The sequence below is a fragment of the Salvelinus namaycush genome, chromosome 8 (genome assembly GCF_016432855.1).
Source record: "Salvelinus namaycush isolate Seneca chromosome 8, SaNama_1.0, whole genome shotgun sequence".
NCBI lineage: Eukaryota > Metazoa > Chordata > Actinopteri > Salmoniformes > Salmonidae > Salvelinus > Salvelinus namaycush.
This window is the reverse complement of record NC_052314.1, coordinates 22329564-22347825: the sequence shown is the minus strand read 5'-3', so window position 1 is coordinate 22347825 and position 18262 is coordinate 22329564. Positions and strand designations below refer to the sequence as shown.

The 18262-nt window shown below is 43.0% G+C and overlaps 1 protein-coding gene across 2 annotated transcripts in view; it reads left to right on the top strand.

The window, feature by feature from the left end:
* Nucleotides 1-16523, top strand: part of LOC120052513 (FAS-associated factor 1-like) — an 87779-nt gene extending 71256 nt beyond the window's left edge. For both annotated transcript variants that reach the window (XM_038999467.1, XM_038999466.1), the window contains exons 16-19: nucleotides 379-459; nucleotides 768-845; nucleotides 4783-4998; nucleotides 15119-16523. In XM_038999467.1, the coding sequence (XP_038855395.1) occupies nucleotides 379-459; nucleotides 768-845; nucleotides 4783-4998; nucleotides 15119-15202 (459 nt within the window). In that variant the 3' untranslated portion in view covers nucleotides 15203-16523. The remainder of the gene's footprint in view (nucleotides 1-378; nucleotides 460-767; nucleotides 846-4782; nucleotides 4999-15118) is intronic.
* Nucleotides 16524-18262: the final 1739 nt, after the last annotated feature.

Below are 18262 nucleotides of genomic sequence, written 5' to 3'. Positions count from 1 at the left end.
TCTGCTTTAGAAAAGCCTCTTACACACAGCAGGTAGAAAAGCAGCAGTCTGCCTCTGTACAAACAGGAGCTCTGAGGGAAAAGAAAAGAGCCCTCCGGTCTGTTAAGGAAGTCAAGGCCCGAATAGATTCCCTACTCCCACATGATACTCTTTCAAACCTTGTGTCTGACAGAAAGCATTCGGTTCTCTCATTCAGCTCTACTCCAATTCCTGCTGCTCTGCTGCCCAGAGTCACAGCTATTCAACACAGCACAATATTACATGTGGCAGAGGGAGAAAGCAACTTTGTATTTTAACAGCTTTTATTGGTGTTTGTTTCGCTCATAACTTTAAGATATTTGTCTTCTTTTCTGACCTGGTCTCTTTCTCTCTATCCAGGATGAACGTGAAGCCAGGGAAATGGTGAAGAGGGAGCAGGATGAGGCCTACCAACTATCTTTAGAGGCTGACCGTAAAAAGGTTGGTCATCAACTCGAAAAACCACAACACAATGACATGGATCCATTCTCATCAGATAGATGTTTGAGGGTTTTTGAAGATCCATTTTAGCATTATCCTCAAGTGAAATATTATACAGAACACAAGTATAAAGTATATACCCTTTTATAATCATGTTATGATTGTGGCCAATGCAGGGTGTTTTAAATGGTTATTGTGAATTTGCCCAGTAAACCTGTTAACAGCCACATTTATTGATTGCTTGATCACTGTTCATAATGTTTTGACTTTGAATGGCTGGAGTAATAAAAATATATTTGTTTTTTCAGAGAGAAGCACAGGAGAGAGAGCAGGCAGAACAGCTTCGCCTGCAACAGATCCAGAAAGAAGCAGATGATGAGAAGGAGGTGAGAACATGAACCATATCTCATAATGTTTGTTTAGAGAAATAATGTCCCACTTAGATATTGTTGTAACACTGAAAACACATGGTTAGTTTGTTTTTTAAACATTGATATTTCAGTCCGTTCCTTGTTGCATATCAGACATTTCCATATCTTTTGTTGTTTGTGGAGTTTATACTAGCATGTGATCCCTGTGGTGGGGTCAGAGACACAGAGCAACATGTACTAAACTCTAGTGTGTACAGTAAGGCCTATCCCTGTTAAGCTTGTCATACAGAGATGTTATTGTCCTGTTCAAATGCCCTACAACACACAAGCTCATATTGAAACCAAGTGAACAAAAGCGGGAGTACAAAGCACGGTGGGACAAAGAAAAACAATTATGGCAGTGGGAACGCATTTGTGAATGCTGTAGTTATAGCTCCTTTTAGCCAGCTGATTGGCTATTTACTCAGCAGCAAACTCTACAGCCAGCAGGGATCAGGTGAACCAGCTATCTGAGATGATTTGTCACATTAGTTAAACAGCCCCGGACAAAAGCCCTGTCTGTCCAGTCTTAATTATATCACTGTAGTCCTCTAGCCCATTGCCATGGTTTCTTCTCCGCCAACACACTGCTTGTATCCAACAAGTGTAGATATTCAGCAACATGATACCCAGCAATGAGCACGGTTCCATGCACACAATAATATGATTATGGTGGTTAGTCAGATTAATGCAATAGTTTGTTTAAAACATTTACATGCTTTGAAAGAAGAAGGATTTCCCTGATAATCCTGTTTATATGGACACATCTGAAATCAGGCTACTTGATGGGACTTTTGATTTAATGCAGAAAATCGACCAATGAAAATAATAATTATACCACAGTGACCATGTTATTTTTGCGAAGTACATTTGATTCTTAGTTCGGGCATGTACAATTTGTATGTGAAAACAATTTCTAAGATGCATACTATCAGTTTTTCAGAACTCACTAAACTCGTGCGTAAGAGGGAGGCTTGCGTTGCTATTGCCGGCACATGTGCAGTTTAAATGCACTGCTGGAACGCCGATCTTAAGCAGGTCCTAATGATTCGAAAGCTTGCTCAGGAAATCAGGTGTTTAAATTGGTATATGCTTGCATTTATTTTGACCTTTGGCCGATTTTAAGATAAGTAGAGTAAGGTGTTTACATGACTATTTCCATGCTCGGCCTACTGCCATAATCAGTTTAATATCGATTGATTAGTGTGCTTGTAAACGTACTCAATGGCCCCTCTCTTGTTTACATGTAGTATGTACATGCAGTATATACCTTAGACAGGCTTACCGGGGCTTTTTATAAACAGATAAAACTGCAACCTATCGAACAACGCGGACTGGAAAGAGACGCACGCTAACACACGCACTCTACACACACGTGCATTGTAACGTTGTAATATAGTTGTATTGCGGTTTTATACATTTTGTATTGTAGATATGTATCGGTGTAATAATGTGTTGTATATTTTTTTCTCTAATTGCCTTAATCTTTTTTGGATATCAGGAAGAGTAGCAGCAGCTAATGGGGATCCTTAATAAATGCAAAATGCAGGTACCTTATTGTGGCCCTAAAGGCTAAAACAGGGGCAAACATAGACATTTTATTTTTTGACTTGACCTGTGTGTGATTGTATCAGGTGTATTTTCAGCCTGTCGACTGATGCGTTTCACGAATCTGGTTGTGTGTCTGCCTGGTCAAGTGTGAGGCAGGCAGGAGGGTGTGTTTAATGATGACAGTGGAGACTTAGAGACACTAGTGGAGTCACTAATGAAGCCTCAGGGACAAGAGGGGGGCAAACAACCTGGAGGAAGACGCACAACAACACACATACCACAACCATGATCACATACAACAGTGGTGAGGTAAAGGGAGGTCTCTGTCTGTGCCAAGATTGTGTATGACAGTCTTTTAACAGGTTGTACATCTTCATAGATTACATCTAGCTATACATCAGTATTACATACAGTTTGTACATGCATCAGAACTTCATGAGTCATCACTCAAGAGTAACTGGCACCGGAACATCTGTGTTTCAACAAAGCTGGAGTTCAAAACACAGATCTAGTTCCAGATTGTTTCGCTCTATCGCCCGCTACTACTACTGTTGGTCGTCGGGTAGAAAGATGGGAGAGATTAAGTGGAGCCTGTCTGTCTGTATGGCGTGTGGAGGAAGGACAACAGCTGTCCCAACTGTTCAGAGCTGTGTGCTGCTTACCCCTGGTTGTGCCAACGCCTCATTTCTCTGACATTGTGTGTGAGTAAACAAGGCAGCATGGTGTCCCACACCTGGAGCCCAGCCAAGCACCTAGCCAGCCACTCAGCCAGCTACTCACTCCCTCCCTCAGCCTCCCTGGCCTACGCACAGACCAGGGCCCAGATTCACAAAACACTTCTTATGCAAAAACTTAAGTTGCTTAAGTAGAAAAAATAATAAAAGAAGTTTGTAAGTGCAATTCCTCAACAGTATTTTAAGATTTAATGATTTTCTTACAAACTTCTCAAATATCTTCTAACAAATCTTCTTAAGATGTTTGTTGCTAGGCAACCATTTTAGCTAGCTGTCTAGCTAGCAATGACAATCATGTTAGCATATTTCTTACTAAGATTTACTGTTCTTAAACATGTTATTGGGTTTAAAATAATCAATACTGAAACATTCGGATGAAGTTTGTGAGTGAATGTTCAATTGCTTTCATGAGCTTTTTCTCTCACTGCCTTGAGTTTAAGATGAGTTTAAGATTAACTTTTTTCTTAAGGAGAAACATAAGAAATAACCTTTTTGAGGAATATAGCAACTTTGAGGGGGAGTTAAGAGGGGGATAAAAGGAAGTTAAGAAGAAATTTATTTTTAACAAGGTTTTGTGAATCTGGGCCCAGAACCCTCCAGTCTGCCGCGCGTCTACGTCTGTTTGTGCCCTGCACCACCCGCCACAGTACCCCGCAGGCTGCAGGAAAACAAACACCACAGTAAACACACAAGGACAAGGGGAATGCATTCTGTGTCTTTGTGTGGAGAGGGAGGTGAATGGAAGAGGTAGGCAGAGTGAGAGAGGCAGAGGGGGGGAGTGGTGATGTCATTATTTAACACATCCAGGAGCCCCATGGTGCTCCTGTCAGGTGCATGCATTGCCCCCCTCCCCCTCCCTGCCCACTCCTGTGGTGGTGTTTTTTTGGGGGGGTTTTGGCAGTGAGCGGTGATGCTCCTGAGTGCTCTTTGTGTGGAGCGGACTCTGAGTGAGGCGTGTGGCTTCAGATGCCACAGATCTGTGTGCTGCAGGGGGCCCTAGGGGCCCCTTTACCAGGCCCCTACCTGGGGGAGAGCCTCCGGCACGCGCCCACTCAATGCTTGGAGCTGCTAATGAACTACTGTTGTACACTTTTATGAAATATAATTGCATTATGGTTGGTAAATAAAGCTGCCGTGTGTTGTCACAGCATATGCTACCCACTGTCAAAACAGGAACAACAAGCTGGAGGGAAAGAGCCCGCGAAAGCCACAGGTCCTGCTCTGTGACACTGGAGACCTGATTAATTTCTCTGCTGTTGATGAGGCTAGCCTTTTTGTTCTGGGCCGCTATCTAATCTACCTCGACACGAGTCAGCGTTGTACTGTATGTCTTAATGGAGGAGAGGCAAAGACTAGCCTACATGTTTTGGAAGAACAGGTCAGAGGATTCGATGCCTTATAAATTACTCTGAATCCATATGTTGTCTCGTAATTAGTAGTTTGAGTGCCCATTTCTACCACAATTTATTAAACAGTTACAAAATCAACCCAGTATTTATATCTTAACATTTAAGTAGGTGTATTGTAAGCAAATAAATCACACCTACAATGATCATATTGTCCAACTGTGAATAATCATGGCCTTCCGTACCTAACTACCTAACTCTTTGTCCCTCCCCTTTGTCCAGGCCATCCGCCTCTCATTGGAGCACGCCCTGCCGCCAGAGCCTGCGGAGGAGGGAGGAGAGCCAATTAGCAAGCTGCGTATCCGAACCCCCAGTGGAGAGTTCCTGGTGCGGCGCTTCCTGGGCAGCACCAAGCTGCAGGTCCTCTTTGACTTTGTGGCCTCCAAGGGCTACCCCTGGGAGGGCTTCAAACTGCTCACCACCTTCCCCCGCAGAAACGTGAGTACAGCCTTCAAACACTGCAGTAAACACAGCTCACACACACACACATCAATTTAGAGGCTTTATAACAAGATAGAACCATGGTCTATAATGACTAACATTTAACTCTGTTTAGCTTTCTTTGCTCAGTGCCTGCAGCTCCCTAACTACAGGTACTGAGCTGTCATCATCAACTCAGCAGAATGCTCAGTGGTCCTGAATGTAATGTAACATCTCTGCAGGAGAAATCCACAGTAATAATTGGCTCATCCCGGCAAGTGGCTCGAGTTTGTTGCTCATCTCTATCCCTAGTGCCCAGAGAGTGTGACTGTTCAGATAGTTAGAGGATTGCTGTATAATTAAAAGCCATGGTGGGCTAATGAGAAGTGTGTTTTTCATGCGTGTGCATGCGTCCACACGCAAGTGTGTTTTTGCTTCTATCCACAAGTGCATTTCTAATTTGGTGAATATTAATTAGGAGCCAGTGCACATGCACAAAAGAGCACTGGCTACTTAGGATACAATACAGTCAGCAGTATTCTCCTCAGCCGTGGTGTACGGCGCAGCACCGACCGGAGTTCTCCAAGTAATTAGAGCTGGTGCCCACGCTCTGCTCTGTGCTGTGGCAGGTAGCTAATGAGCACAGTTCTAACTACCTGCTTAATTGGAGCGGTGGAAACAAAATAGGATTTCCATTTGTGTGTGTGTGTGTGTGGGCCTGCCCAGACACCCTGCCATCCTGGTCTGTAGGGAACATGGGAGTACAAACACTTTTCTCTCCCTAACTCTCTCTCACTCACACACACACACACACACACACACACACACACACACACACACACACACACACACACACACACTATACACATAAAAAATGTACAGGCACATACACTGAGTGTACAAAACATTAAGGGCACCTGCTCTTTCCATGACATAAACTGACCAGGTGAAATCTTTGATCCCTTATTGATGTCACTTGTTAAATCCACTTCAATCAGTGTGGGTGAAGGGTAGGGGACAGGTTAAAGAAGGATTTTAAGCCTTGAGATAATTGAGACATGGATTGTGTGTGTGTGTGCCATTCAGAGGGTGAATGGGTAAGACAAAATATTTAAGTGCCTTTGAACACAGGGTATGGTAGTTAGGTGCCAGACGTACCGGTTTGTGTCAAGAACTGCAATGCTACTGGGTTTTTAATGCTCAACAGTTTCCCGTGTGTATCAAGAATGGTCCCCCAACCATAGGACATCCAGCCAACTTGACACAACTGTGGGAATAATTGGTGTCAACATGGGTCAGCATCCCTGTGGAACGCTTTCGACACCTTGTAGAGTCCCAACGAATTGAGGCTTTTTCTGAGAGCAAAAGGGCTTGCAACTCAATATTAGGAAGGTGTTCCTAATGTTTAGAATATATATAAACACACACACACACACACTACTGTTCAAAAGTTTGGGGTCACTTAGAAATGTCCTTGTTTTTTAAAGAAAAGCCATTAAAATAACATCAAATTGATCAGAAATAGTGTTAATGTTGTAAATGACTATTGGAAACGGCTGATTTATTTTTAAATGGAATATCTACATTGGTGTACAGAGGCCCATTATCAGCAACCATCACTCCTGTGTTCCAATGGCACGTTGTTAGCTAATCCAAGTTTATAATTTTAAGTCTAATTGATAATTAGAAACCCCTTTTGCAATTATGTTAGCACAGCTGAAAGCTGTTGTGCTGATTAAAGAAGCAATTAAACAGTCCTTCTTTAGACAAGTTGAGTATCTGGAGTATCAGCATTTGTGGTTTCGATTACAGGCTCAAAATGGCCAGAAACAAATTACTTTCTTCTGAAACTCGTCAGTCTATTCTTGTTCTGAGATATGAAGGCTATTCCATGAGTGAAATTGCCAAGAAACTGAAGATCTCGTACGCTGTGTACTACTCCCTTTACAGAACAGCGCAAACTGCCTCTAACCAGAATAGAAAGAGGAGTGGGAAGCCCCGGTGCACAGCTGACCAAGAGGACAACTACATTAGTGTCTAGTTTGAGAAACAGACACCTCACAAGTCCTCCACTGGCAGCTTCATTAAATAGTACCCGCAAAACACCAGTGGCAATTTCTCACATGGAATAGCCTTCATTTCTCAGAACAAGAATAGACTGACGAGTTTCAGAAGAAAGTACTTTGTTTCTAGCCATTTTGAGCCTGTAATATATATTCTAAACATTAGGAACACCTTCCAAATATTGAGTTGCAACCCCTTTTGCTCTCAGAAAAAGCCTCAATTTGTCGGGGCATGGACTCTACGAGGTGTCGAAAGCGTTCCACAGGGATGCTGGCCCATGTTGACACCAATTATTCCCACAGTTGTCAAGTTGGCTGGATGTCCACATACTTTTTTATAAGTATGTGGACACCCCTTCAAATTAGTGGATTTGGCTAATTCAGCCACACCTGTTGCTGACAGATGTATGAAATCGAGCACACAGCCATGCAATCTTCATAGACAAACATTGGCAGTAGAGTGGCCTTACTGAAGAACTCAGTGACTTTCAACGTGGCACCGTCATAGGATGCCACCTTTCCAACAGGTCAGTTCGTCCAATTTCTGCCCTGCTAGAGCTGCCCTGGTCAACTGTAAGTGCTGTTATTGTGACGTGGAGACGTCTAGGAGCAACAACGGCTCAGCCGCAAAGTGGTAGGCCGCACAAGCTCACACAACGGGACTGCCGAATGCTGTAGCACGTAAAAAATCGTCTGTCCTCGGTTGCAACACTCACTCCCGAGTTCATAACTGCCTCTGGAAGCAATGCCAGCACAATAACTGTTTGTCGGGAGCTTCATGAAATGGGTTTACATGGCCGAGCAGCCGCACACAAGCCAAAGATCACAATACTCAATGCGAAGTGTTGGCTGGAGTGGTGTAAAGCTCGCCACCTTTGGACTCTGGAGCAGTGGAAGTGATGAATCACGCTTCATCATCTGGCAGTCCAACGGACGAATCTGCGTTTGGCGGATTCCAGGAGAACGCTACCTGCCTCAATGCATAGTGCTAACTGTAAAGTTTGGTGGAGGAGGAATAATGGCTTGGGGCTGTGTTTCATGGTTCAGACTCCTTAGTTCCAGTGAAGGGAAATCGTAATGCTACAGCATGCAATGACATTCTAGTTGATTCTGTGCTTCCAACTTTGTGGCAATAGTTTGGGGAAGGTCCTTTCCTGTTTCAGCATGACAGTGCCCCCATGCGCAAAGCGAGGTCCATACAGAAATGGTTTGTTGAGATTGGTGTGGAAAAACTTGACTGGCCTGCACAGAGCCCTGACCTCAACCCCATCGAACACCTTTGGGATGAATTGGAACGCCGACTGCGAGCCAGGCCTACTCGCCCAACATCAGTGCCGGCCTTCACTAATACTCTTGCAGCAATGTTCCAACATCTAGTGGAAAGTCTTTCCAGAAGAGTGGACACTGTTATAGCAGCAAAGGGGGAACCTACTCCATATTAATGCCGATGAATTTGGAATGAGACGTTCGACGAGCAGGTGTCCACATACTTTTGGTTATGTAGTGCCTAGTGCATTCGGAAAGTATTCAGACGTCTTGAATTTTTCCACATTTTGTTACGTTACAGCCTTAGTCTAAAATGGATTCAATTGTCGTCGTCCCCCATCAATCTACACACAATACTTCATATTGACAAAGCAAAAACAGGTTTTAGAAATTGTTGCCAATTTATAAAAAATACCAAATGGAAATATCACTTACAAAAGTATTCAGACCCTTTACTCAGTACTTTGTTGAAGCACCTTTAGCAGCGACTACAGCCTCGAGTCTGCTTCTCTGCAGATCCTCTCAAGCTCTGTCAGGTTGGATGGGTCGCGTCGCTGCACAGCTATTTTCAGATCTCTCTAGAGATGATCGATCTGTTTCAAGTCCGGGCTCTGCCTCGGCCACTCAAGGACATTCAGAGACTTGTCCCAAAGCCACTACTGCGTTGTCTTGGCTGTGTGCATAAGGTCGTTGTCCTGTTGGAAGGTGACCCTTTGCCCCAGTCTGAGGTCCTAAGTGCTCTGGAGCAGGTTATCATCATGGGATCTCTCTGTACTTTGCTCCGTTCATCTTTTCCTCTATCCTGACTAGTCTCCCATCCCCACAGCCTGATGCTGCCGCCACCATGCTTCACCGTAGGGATGGTGCCAGGTTTCCTCCAGACGTGACGCTTGGCATTCAGGCCAAAGAGTTCAATCTTGCTTTCATCAGAGCAGATAATCTTGTTTCTCATGGTCTAAGAGTCTTTAGGTGTCTTGTGCCTTTTACTGAGGAGTGGCTTCCGTCTGGCCACTCTACCATAAAGGCCTGATTGGATGAGTGCTGCAGAGATGGTTGTCCTTCTGGAAGGTTCTCCCATCTCCACAGAGGAACTCAACTGCTGTCAGATTTACCATAGGGTACTTGGAGGCTACTGTGTTTTTGGTACCCTTCCCCAGATCTGTGCCTCGACACAATCCTGTCTCGGAGCTCTACGGACAATTCCTTCGACCACATGGCTTGGTTTTTGTTCTGACATGCGCTGTCAACTGTGGAACCTTTTAATAGACAGGTTTTTAATAGACAGCCTTTCCAAGTCCACAGGTGGATTCCAATCAAGTTTTAGAAACATCTCAACGATAATCAATGGAAACAGGATATACCTGAACTCAATTTCGAGTCTCATAGCAAAGGGTCTGAATGCCTATGTAAATAAGCTATTTCTGTTTGTTTTTTGTGTTTTTTTTTATACATTTGCACACAAACTAAACTTTTCGCTTTGCCATTGTGGAGTATTGTTTGTAGATTGAGGTGGAAAATAAACTATTTAATCCATTTTAGAATGAGGCTGTAACGTAACAGAATGTAGAAAAAGTCAAGGGGTCTGAATACTTTCCGAAGGCACTGTATATGCCTTATTCACAACTTAGGCACACTTTAAAATCCAAGGATTCACAGTTTTGTCTTCAGAATTAAAACCAAAGAGAAAGTAAACAAGAGTATTAGACAAAGATAAAAATGTGTCTTAATCTCCAGTGAAATTCCAGTAGATGTGAGGCAGAGGAGAAGAAAGTAGAGTTTATTCTGTATCCCAAATGGCACCCTGTTTTCTATATCATGCACTACTTTTGACTAGAGCCCTATTGGCCCTGGTCAAAAGTAGGGCACTACATAGGAAATATGGTGTAATTTGGGAGACAGCCTAGCAGAATGTGTATGTTTGTGCATCGGAACACTGTTCCCAGTCCGTCTAATCTTCCAGCTCTCCTCTCTAATTAAAATGAGCCTCAATCTCCTCCAGACGCTCCCACTGTTGCTCTGCTCGGATTAGTGGATGTACCACTATTGCATTTGTAATGCACCACAAATGTTTAAACTTCATCTCTCCTTACTTCCCATGCATGACAAGAGAATTGCCAGCAATAAGAAATCAATTTAGTGCAAGATGATTAAACCGAAAGAAAAGAAAATGTGTTGCTGACTTTATACATTGGTTTCTTTGGCTGCTTGTTTGTTATTGGGGAAGTTTCATTTTTGGTCTTGGCTTCAACATTTCTCTTCACACTCACCAGCACCATGTGGTCCAGCTACTTAGGCTGGCTATGTTTACACAGGCAGCCCAATTCTGATATTTTTTTCACGAATTGGTCTGTTCACCAATCAGCTCTGAAAAAGATTTGATGTGAAAAGATCTGATGTGATCAAAAGACCAATTGGTGGGAAAAAGATCAGAATTGGGCTGCCTGTGCAAACGCAGCTGTACATTTTTCCAGTCATGAGTTAACCTAGCTCAGTAGACCCAACAGGTTTTAGATACCAAAACATTGTCTACACGTTATATTTTTCTTCACGTTGTGATGCTGTACTTTGTGCCAGGTTTTACCTTACCCTAATTGATGTTCCAGGTTTCTGAAAATAAAATAATGAACAGTGCCAATGTGTAGGATGATTTAGACAAAACTCTAGCTGAGGAAAAAATATACCTTGCAATGAAATGATCCTCGTGTCCAACTGAAATGGACATCAAAGCTGCACCAGTTGGTTCGTTTCAAGTCTGAAACAGTGAAGTGCACAGGAAGAAAATGGCAGTTTTATTGATATAGTCCCAAAATGCATACTCTTAACCCAAAACTCTTTCTACAATATCCTCTCCCACCTATATGACTGTGGGGTATAGCTCCAAAGCTCCATGTAGGATTTGCTCTGATTCCAGTAGCTCTCTGACTTATCACACCTCTGCCTCACAGTGCTGTACATGCATACTGTACTCAGTCTCACGCTTTCTGAACTGTGTTTGTGTTGGCTCTGCTCTATGCAGCATATAGCGCTTGTGGGAGCAGAGTGCTTCCTCTTCAAGAGAAGTTAAAAGCTCAAGGCCTGTTCCCCTAGGTAACGGCAGTCCCCCCTTTCACCCTCCGGTCCTCCGTCCCTCCCTCCTCCAGGCCGCACGGTGTCCCTCTTTGAAGTGGGCTGTTCACGCCCCGGCTCTACGTGTTGCCATCGTTCCTGGAAGCACATAATGGTCTCCCACTGCTTTTGTAATTGGCCGAATAAACACTTGACAACACAACTTTAAAACAGACAAGCTATTTGGTTTTAATTGACAGAACCCAAATGGCTTAATTAAAAATGCGTTATTTCAGCTGCATGTTTAATTATGTTGGAAACGGACATCTTGAGACGGGTGTTTTTATCTTTTCACTCAAGTTATCAACATACTAATGAAGTGGTTTGCAATATTTATTTTAACTTCAAGTGTTTAATTATGTTCAGTGTTATGATTTCCTCATGTTTAACTTAAGACAATAACATGGAGTTAATCAATTATTTTCTGAGATGTAAGAGCAGATTGTCTCTAACGCATATAAATTTGCCAAAATGTTCCTACTACGGTAGTTCTTCACTAGAGATTGGAAGTTGAGATCCAACATGATCTCAAATCAAATCTAGAAATGTAATCCCTCAAACATATACTTGCAGAGGGAGGGTGGAAGCTCTGTTCGATGGTAAGAATGAAATTAATCTTGTGTTTTATTTTCTTTATACAACCCACATATTGATGTTCACACTGAAATCTCTGTAGTCCTTGTGTAACTTGAATAAGTTGTGTACATGAGTGATGCTTATTTCGTTTTTTTAACCATAGACCTAAATAAAGATTTTAGTTTTAGATTACATTTTCAGTGGGATTAGACTATTTTGACAGTAGTTTAAAAAAATTAAAAAAATGGAACCTTTTAATTTAGCAGGGAAATACCATTTGAGACCCAGGCCTCTTTTTCATGAGCGCCTTGCATGTATACGTCATACAAATGTACAACATTTACAGTAGTAGTGGATCTATCAAGCAAGCTGGCATCTCGCTCTGCTCAGTATTTGTTTGGCCACTGTGTGAGGCCTGTCAGGATGAGTGCGTGTGATAGGGTTAAAGGATTATCCACTGTCAACATCATCAAGCACTGGAGAACACACTACTGCTCCGGATTTAACCGGAATCTTCAAAACACTCTTAAAATGACCCTTCACAAACCTGTGCTGGACTTTCATGTTGTGTGTCATACACCTAGTTGGTTTATCTACTATGCTAACATATGCTAATGCTTGTGCATTGCCTTTATCATAGAGCTGTTCTTGATAAGATTGTTTTGTTAGCCGTGTCATGAATAATGTTGGAATGAATATGTTTGTGTGTCATGCGCTGCCGTATGTGTCAGTCAGGGGAGAAGAGAATTCATCGAGTCTAGGCCGAGCCAGACAGTGAAAATATGGAGCTGGTATCACGACGCAGAGTGGAAAACAACAGCTTTGTTTGTTGACGGATGCCTCAATGCTTGTGGTCTGTTAATTGGATAACAATGTAAACAATCAGCAATAGCGCTTGTCTCCTGTGTCAGTGTGGCATCTTGTTTCTCTACTTTCTTTTTAGAGTCAGATGCTCTCTTCTCCCCCCCCCCCCCCCCCCCCCCCCCCCCCCCCCAACACACACACAGCCGCACCTGATCCTCCCTAAACCCTCATTTACTCATACCTGATGCTGTGGTGTCATAACACGCCTGTCGGGTTCATTTGCATAGCTGGCATTTGTGAAATACTGAGCCAAAGGTGGGGAGAAAGGCGTTCACCCGTTGGGGTGTAAGCTGTTAGCAGCAAGCCATCTTGCTTTGCCCTCGCTGCGGTGTGTTGTGTAGGTTGCCGTGGCACCCCCTCCCTGTGCTGCCTTACACCCTCAGGTCATACTGGGGAGCGGAGAGCCCAGATGACAGAAGAAATTAGTATGAGGAGATGAAGACAAAGAGCCTCCATTGGTGTGACATTTCCCTGTTCATCTGGGAATAGCAGTGTTTGCTGATGAATTCTTGCTCTTTGAACTCCCGGCATCATAGCTTTGAAATTATGTACTTTATCTAGCTCTATTGAAGGTTAGGTTTTGGATGTCTCAATGATCATTGGAAATATGACTCATTAGGAAAGATGACTCATTGAGGGGACAATAGGTTTGTTACCATATCTGTGTGGTAGAAAAGAGGAGCATGAGATGTTATATCAGGGAGTAGATCAGCCTGTTGGCAGCAAAAGTCACAATACATCCTACTTCAATGGAGAACCGGTCAAGACAATTTACAACTACATGGATTACACCCCCAGCCAGAGCGGTGATTGAGAGACACATCTGTCAGGATCTTTACACAGCCAACTCTGACTCCACGGTGAGAGGAGAGGTGGGTGTTTTGACTTGGTTTCAGCGCTCATGTTTCAGCCTCCTCAAAGGTCTCTCAGCCATTACATTACCTAGCTGTGTTTCTCCACCTAATCTGTCTTCGTGAGGATGGGCTAATCAGTGTGAGGTAAACTCTGACCTTACTGCGCTGGTTGTCTGAGGCCTGTTAGTTAATTACCACCCCAGTGATCATAATAGGAGGTCTAACCACAGGCAGCAGATAAGTCCTGGCCTGGCCCCCACGTCACAGAGGACCCAGGTGTGGGGACGAGGACGACAGGGGCCTATGTAACGGGAGACCCCCAGTGATTAACCCTCATAAGCTAGGAGGCAGGGTCGCCTCATGTTAAACAACATAACCATGTTGACACACGGGTAAACTAACGAAATTAGTTGTATTATGGGTGGCAATGCATCATTACGGTCTTGCTCTGCTGGTGCGCTCAACTTGGATTTTAATTATTTTTGCGCTTATTGATACACACTGTGTGTCACTAATATTACCGTCTACCTTACGTATTTGTGTTTGTTCATTCACTCAGTAGGGAAGGTGGTTCGTTTTATGGTCGTAACACATCGTACAATGCAGGGCCGTGTAGAAACTACAACAGTTTGGATGGAAAAACAGAAATGATCAGTCTCTCTTGGAAATGTAATGCTGGACACTGCAACAGAAATGATCAGATTGTTGCCTCAGTCCCAGCTTGTCTACATGATGGAAGAGACTTAGTTCACGCAGAGTACATCTCTTTGCATGGCGTACATTGGACATTGACTTTTGTGTACATATCCCAAGGTACATAGAAAGAAGTGTTCAAGGACATAAATGCTAAGAATTGGAATAGTTGATCATTGTTACTTTTTTATCAGCACATTGCAACTGAATACTTTTCATGTAAACAAGTGATTCTTAAACTGTTTCAGCTTGAGACCCAAATTAGAAATTTACTGTCCTCCGGTGACCATCTTCCAACGACCCAATTTAAGAAATAGTGTGTTTTATTATAGATGTATTCTCATAACTCGTAACCCACTTCGCCCATGGCCACTGGGTCCTGGCCCATAGTTTAAAGGAATATTTTGGGGTTTTGGTAGAGGCCCTTTATCTACTTCCCCAGAGTCAGAAACTCATGGATACCATTTTTATGTCTCTGTGTCTAGTATGAAGGAAGTTAGAGGTAGTTTCACGAGCCAATGCCCGTTAGCGCAATAACAGGAAGTCTATAGGTATCTGCTAGCATGCTAGTATCCCTTCATGAAACCCTGATAACACATGCAGTGAAAGGTCACTTTCAACTCAAGCTAGAACAAAGACTTGTAATGACTGTGTCATGTAACCTGTATGAATGTGAACTAGTCTCATGGTTCTCGATTTGTTCTTTCTCCTCTGCAGATCACCCAGCTAGACCCAGCCTCGTCTTTACTGGAGGCCAAGCTTTTCCCTCAGGAGACCCTGTTCCTGGAAGCTAAAGAGTAGGACTGCCTGGCTGTGGTGGTGGGACTGGCTGGAAGAGTAGTGAAGAGCTCTAGCATGGTCCCAGTGGGTCTACAGAGACCGACCACCCTCTCACACAGATGTGAACTCTTAAACACACAATACACAACATACAGTACACTACTCAGACACAAACACCCCCACAAAACCCACACGTAAGATTCTCTGCTCTCGGCCTCTGCATCATACATGAATGCCTAGTGTACACGTATGCACAGAGAAGCAACCACAAGCACACAGCCAAACTCTTTCGCCCCTCACTTAATTGCAATGTCATGGTTTTCTCTGCCCACAATCTTACAGTATGATCAAGGATATTAAAAATAAACTTTTGAGTAGAAGAACAGCATCACGGACAAGGACTTCCCACTACAGTACGGCTGCTATTTTAGACGTGTTTCAATAAAGTAAACAAAAAAAGCAAAGAGACATTTCCTGGAGAACGCTGGACTATCTCATCTCCACCTGCATTTGGCTTGTACCCTCTTTGCTCCCTCCACCCCCATGCACCTCCATGCACCCAACCAGTGACGGACCCCCCTGCCCCATCCAACCCGACCATCACAAGCAGCCAAAGAGGCTCAATGTTCCTGATCTGCACCCCTCCTGCTCTGCTCCGACCAGCCTGGTTTTAATTTCAAAAGGCTCCACAACCAACTGTTCCTCCTTTATTTTTCTTGATCCTTTTTAAGTTTGATGCTGTATTAGTTTTAGTTTGATATACATTATATAAAATATATATGAACATGCATCGGTCTGAGCCAGCACTCTCTTGAAATGCACACAGACACACACGTCGGTTGACATTTTATATTATTATTGTGGCCTTAATTATGTTTTTTTTCCCCTTCTAATTTAAGTTATATCTTAATACAGATTTGACAGGGAACATTTTGAGGAGCTGGATAGGCTATTCATTTTGTAAATTTCACTTGGCACATTATTTATAGTATTACATTTATTTTACGCCTTTATTTTTACCATTGGGCACGTTCCTATGCTTAGACGTTGCTGACACATGACAGGTCTAACAATGCCTGGATAGATATTTTAAGTGTCAGCTAACCACATGTAGCAATTTGTCAGTCGACGATGACGTGGCATGCAACCGTTGGTTGTTGCGTCGCCTCACCTTAGATGTGGAACGCGCCCATTATGATTTCAGGGTTTCTGTCATTGAGGCATCAGCAAACTTTCTATTCCATATTAAAGCTGTTATATTATTTATGCCATTTGTCTATTTGGCCAGTAGGCTATGGGCTGTCCCTGTCTGAAAGATATAAATAAGAGTTTTTGTGTTTGACTGAACTGTGTACGTCTGCATGCTGTACTCAATTAGCGAACATGGTGAGCTTCCTGTGTAAAAACCAGGCAGGGGATAAGACTACATTATTATTGCCACTAAAATGGTAAATACTAGTTTGCTTTTCCTAAGAAAAGTTATTTGCCTCATTGTCTTGTTTTACAGCAATATTTTCCAGACATCTGGTATTATCTGCCACAAAGGCTAATTTTCTCAGTTCAGCAATGAGCTTATAGGCTTATCTCTCCATCTGCAATGGAGTTCTTTTTGACAGTAAAAGCCAAAGTTTAAGCCGGCACAGTGGGCCCAACAGTAGAGCCCTCATTTTTCACTGAGAACTTTTATCAAAAGATGCAGGTTTCGGGAATCAGGATTAGTACTCTCAATGCATGCCTCTAATGAAATGACCAGAATAGATTTGGTGTTATTTCTGGCATTCTTATTTCTCATTTGGGTGGAGGGTCAGTCATTAAGGTGGAACAGGACCTCATGCTGTGGGTTTCAGAACAGGAGAATGTGCAGTGGGTTTCAGAACAGGAGAATGTGCAGTGGGTTTCAGAACAGGAGAATGTGCAGTGGGTTTCAGAACAGGAGAATGTGCAGTGGGTTTCAGAACAGGAGAATGTGCAGTGGGTTTCAGAACAGGAGAATGTGCAGTGGGTTTCAGAACAGGAGAATGTGCAGTGGGTTTCAGAACAGGAGAATGTGCAGTGGGTTTCAGAACAGGAGAATGTGCAGTGGGTTTCAGAACAGGAGAATGTGCAGTGGGTTTCAGAACAGGAGAATGTGCAGTGGGTTTCAGAACAGGAGAATGTGCATTGGGTCATTGGCAAATATGAAAATCCAGACAATCTTAATCTTCTTGGCATATTGTGTGCATCTGACCCTTGGAGGGAAAATAATCTCTCCATCCTAAAGGCAAATTCAGCCCTTTGCAACATTCCCACCGCTTTCTTGGTTCTCACGCAAGGAATTAGAATTTTTTATGTGTTCATTCAGTCAGACTTCCCCAGGCTGCTGTGTGTGTGCCTGGTGAGACAGAGCTGAGCATGCGTCAGTTGGTCTCCTTCACAACCTGATCTGACACACCCTGTCAGTAACCTACTGCTCAAAAGAGAGACAGCATTCTAGCCCTCATTTAAATTATCCAGGTTTATACATAGATACAGGTGTAGGATCTTAATTTGATCACCCTGTTGCAGGAGTACTTTAAATTGTGTAGTGTATTTTAGGTTTAGGCTTCTGAAGTTTGTCATTTACAATTTAAAATTTCGGACTTGATTTTCCCTTACGAAAAATGTTTCAACCTCTACAAAGATGTTATTTAATTATAATCCACTTAATTCACATGTTCTGTTGCTGCAGGATGATTTTTCCGCTGTAGCAAACTGGCTCAAATTAAGATTCTACATATGTAAACGGATTCAAGTGATTTAGCAAGTCATTACTATTTCCAATGTTTGAGAAACGGATGGTGAGTACTGGGAGTGACAAGTTCACTTCACAGCGGAGACTGAACAGGGTCTGTCATTTACAGGATATGGTTGCAGATTTCTAAGGTTATTAATCACTCTGGTAGATTATCCACTCAATTTGTTCTCTTGATTTGTGAGATTTTGGTGGTCCTGATACCCTGGCAAAACTAATAACTGTCACAGTTAAACTTCCCTCATGCATTCCCAATTTAAGGTTCCACAATTCTTGACTTGTTGAAAAAGGTCAAATGTAGATTTTTAATT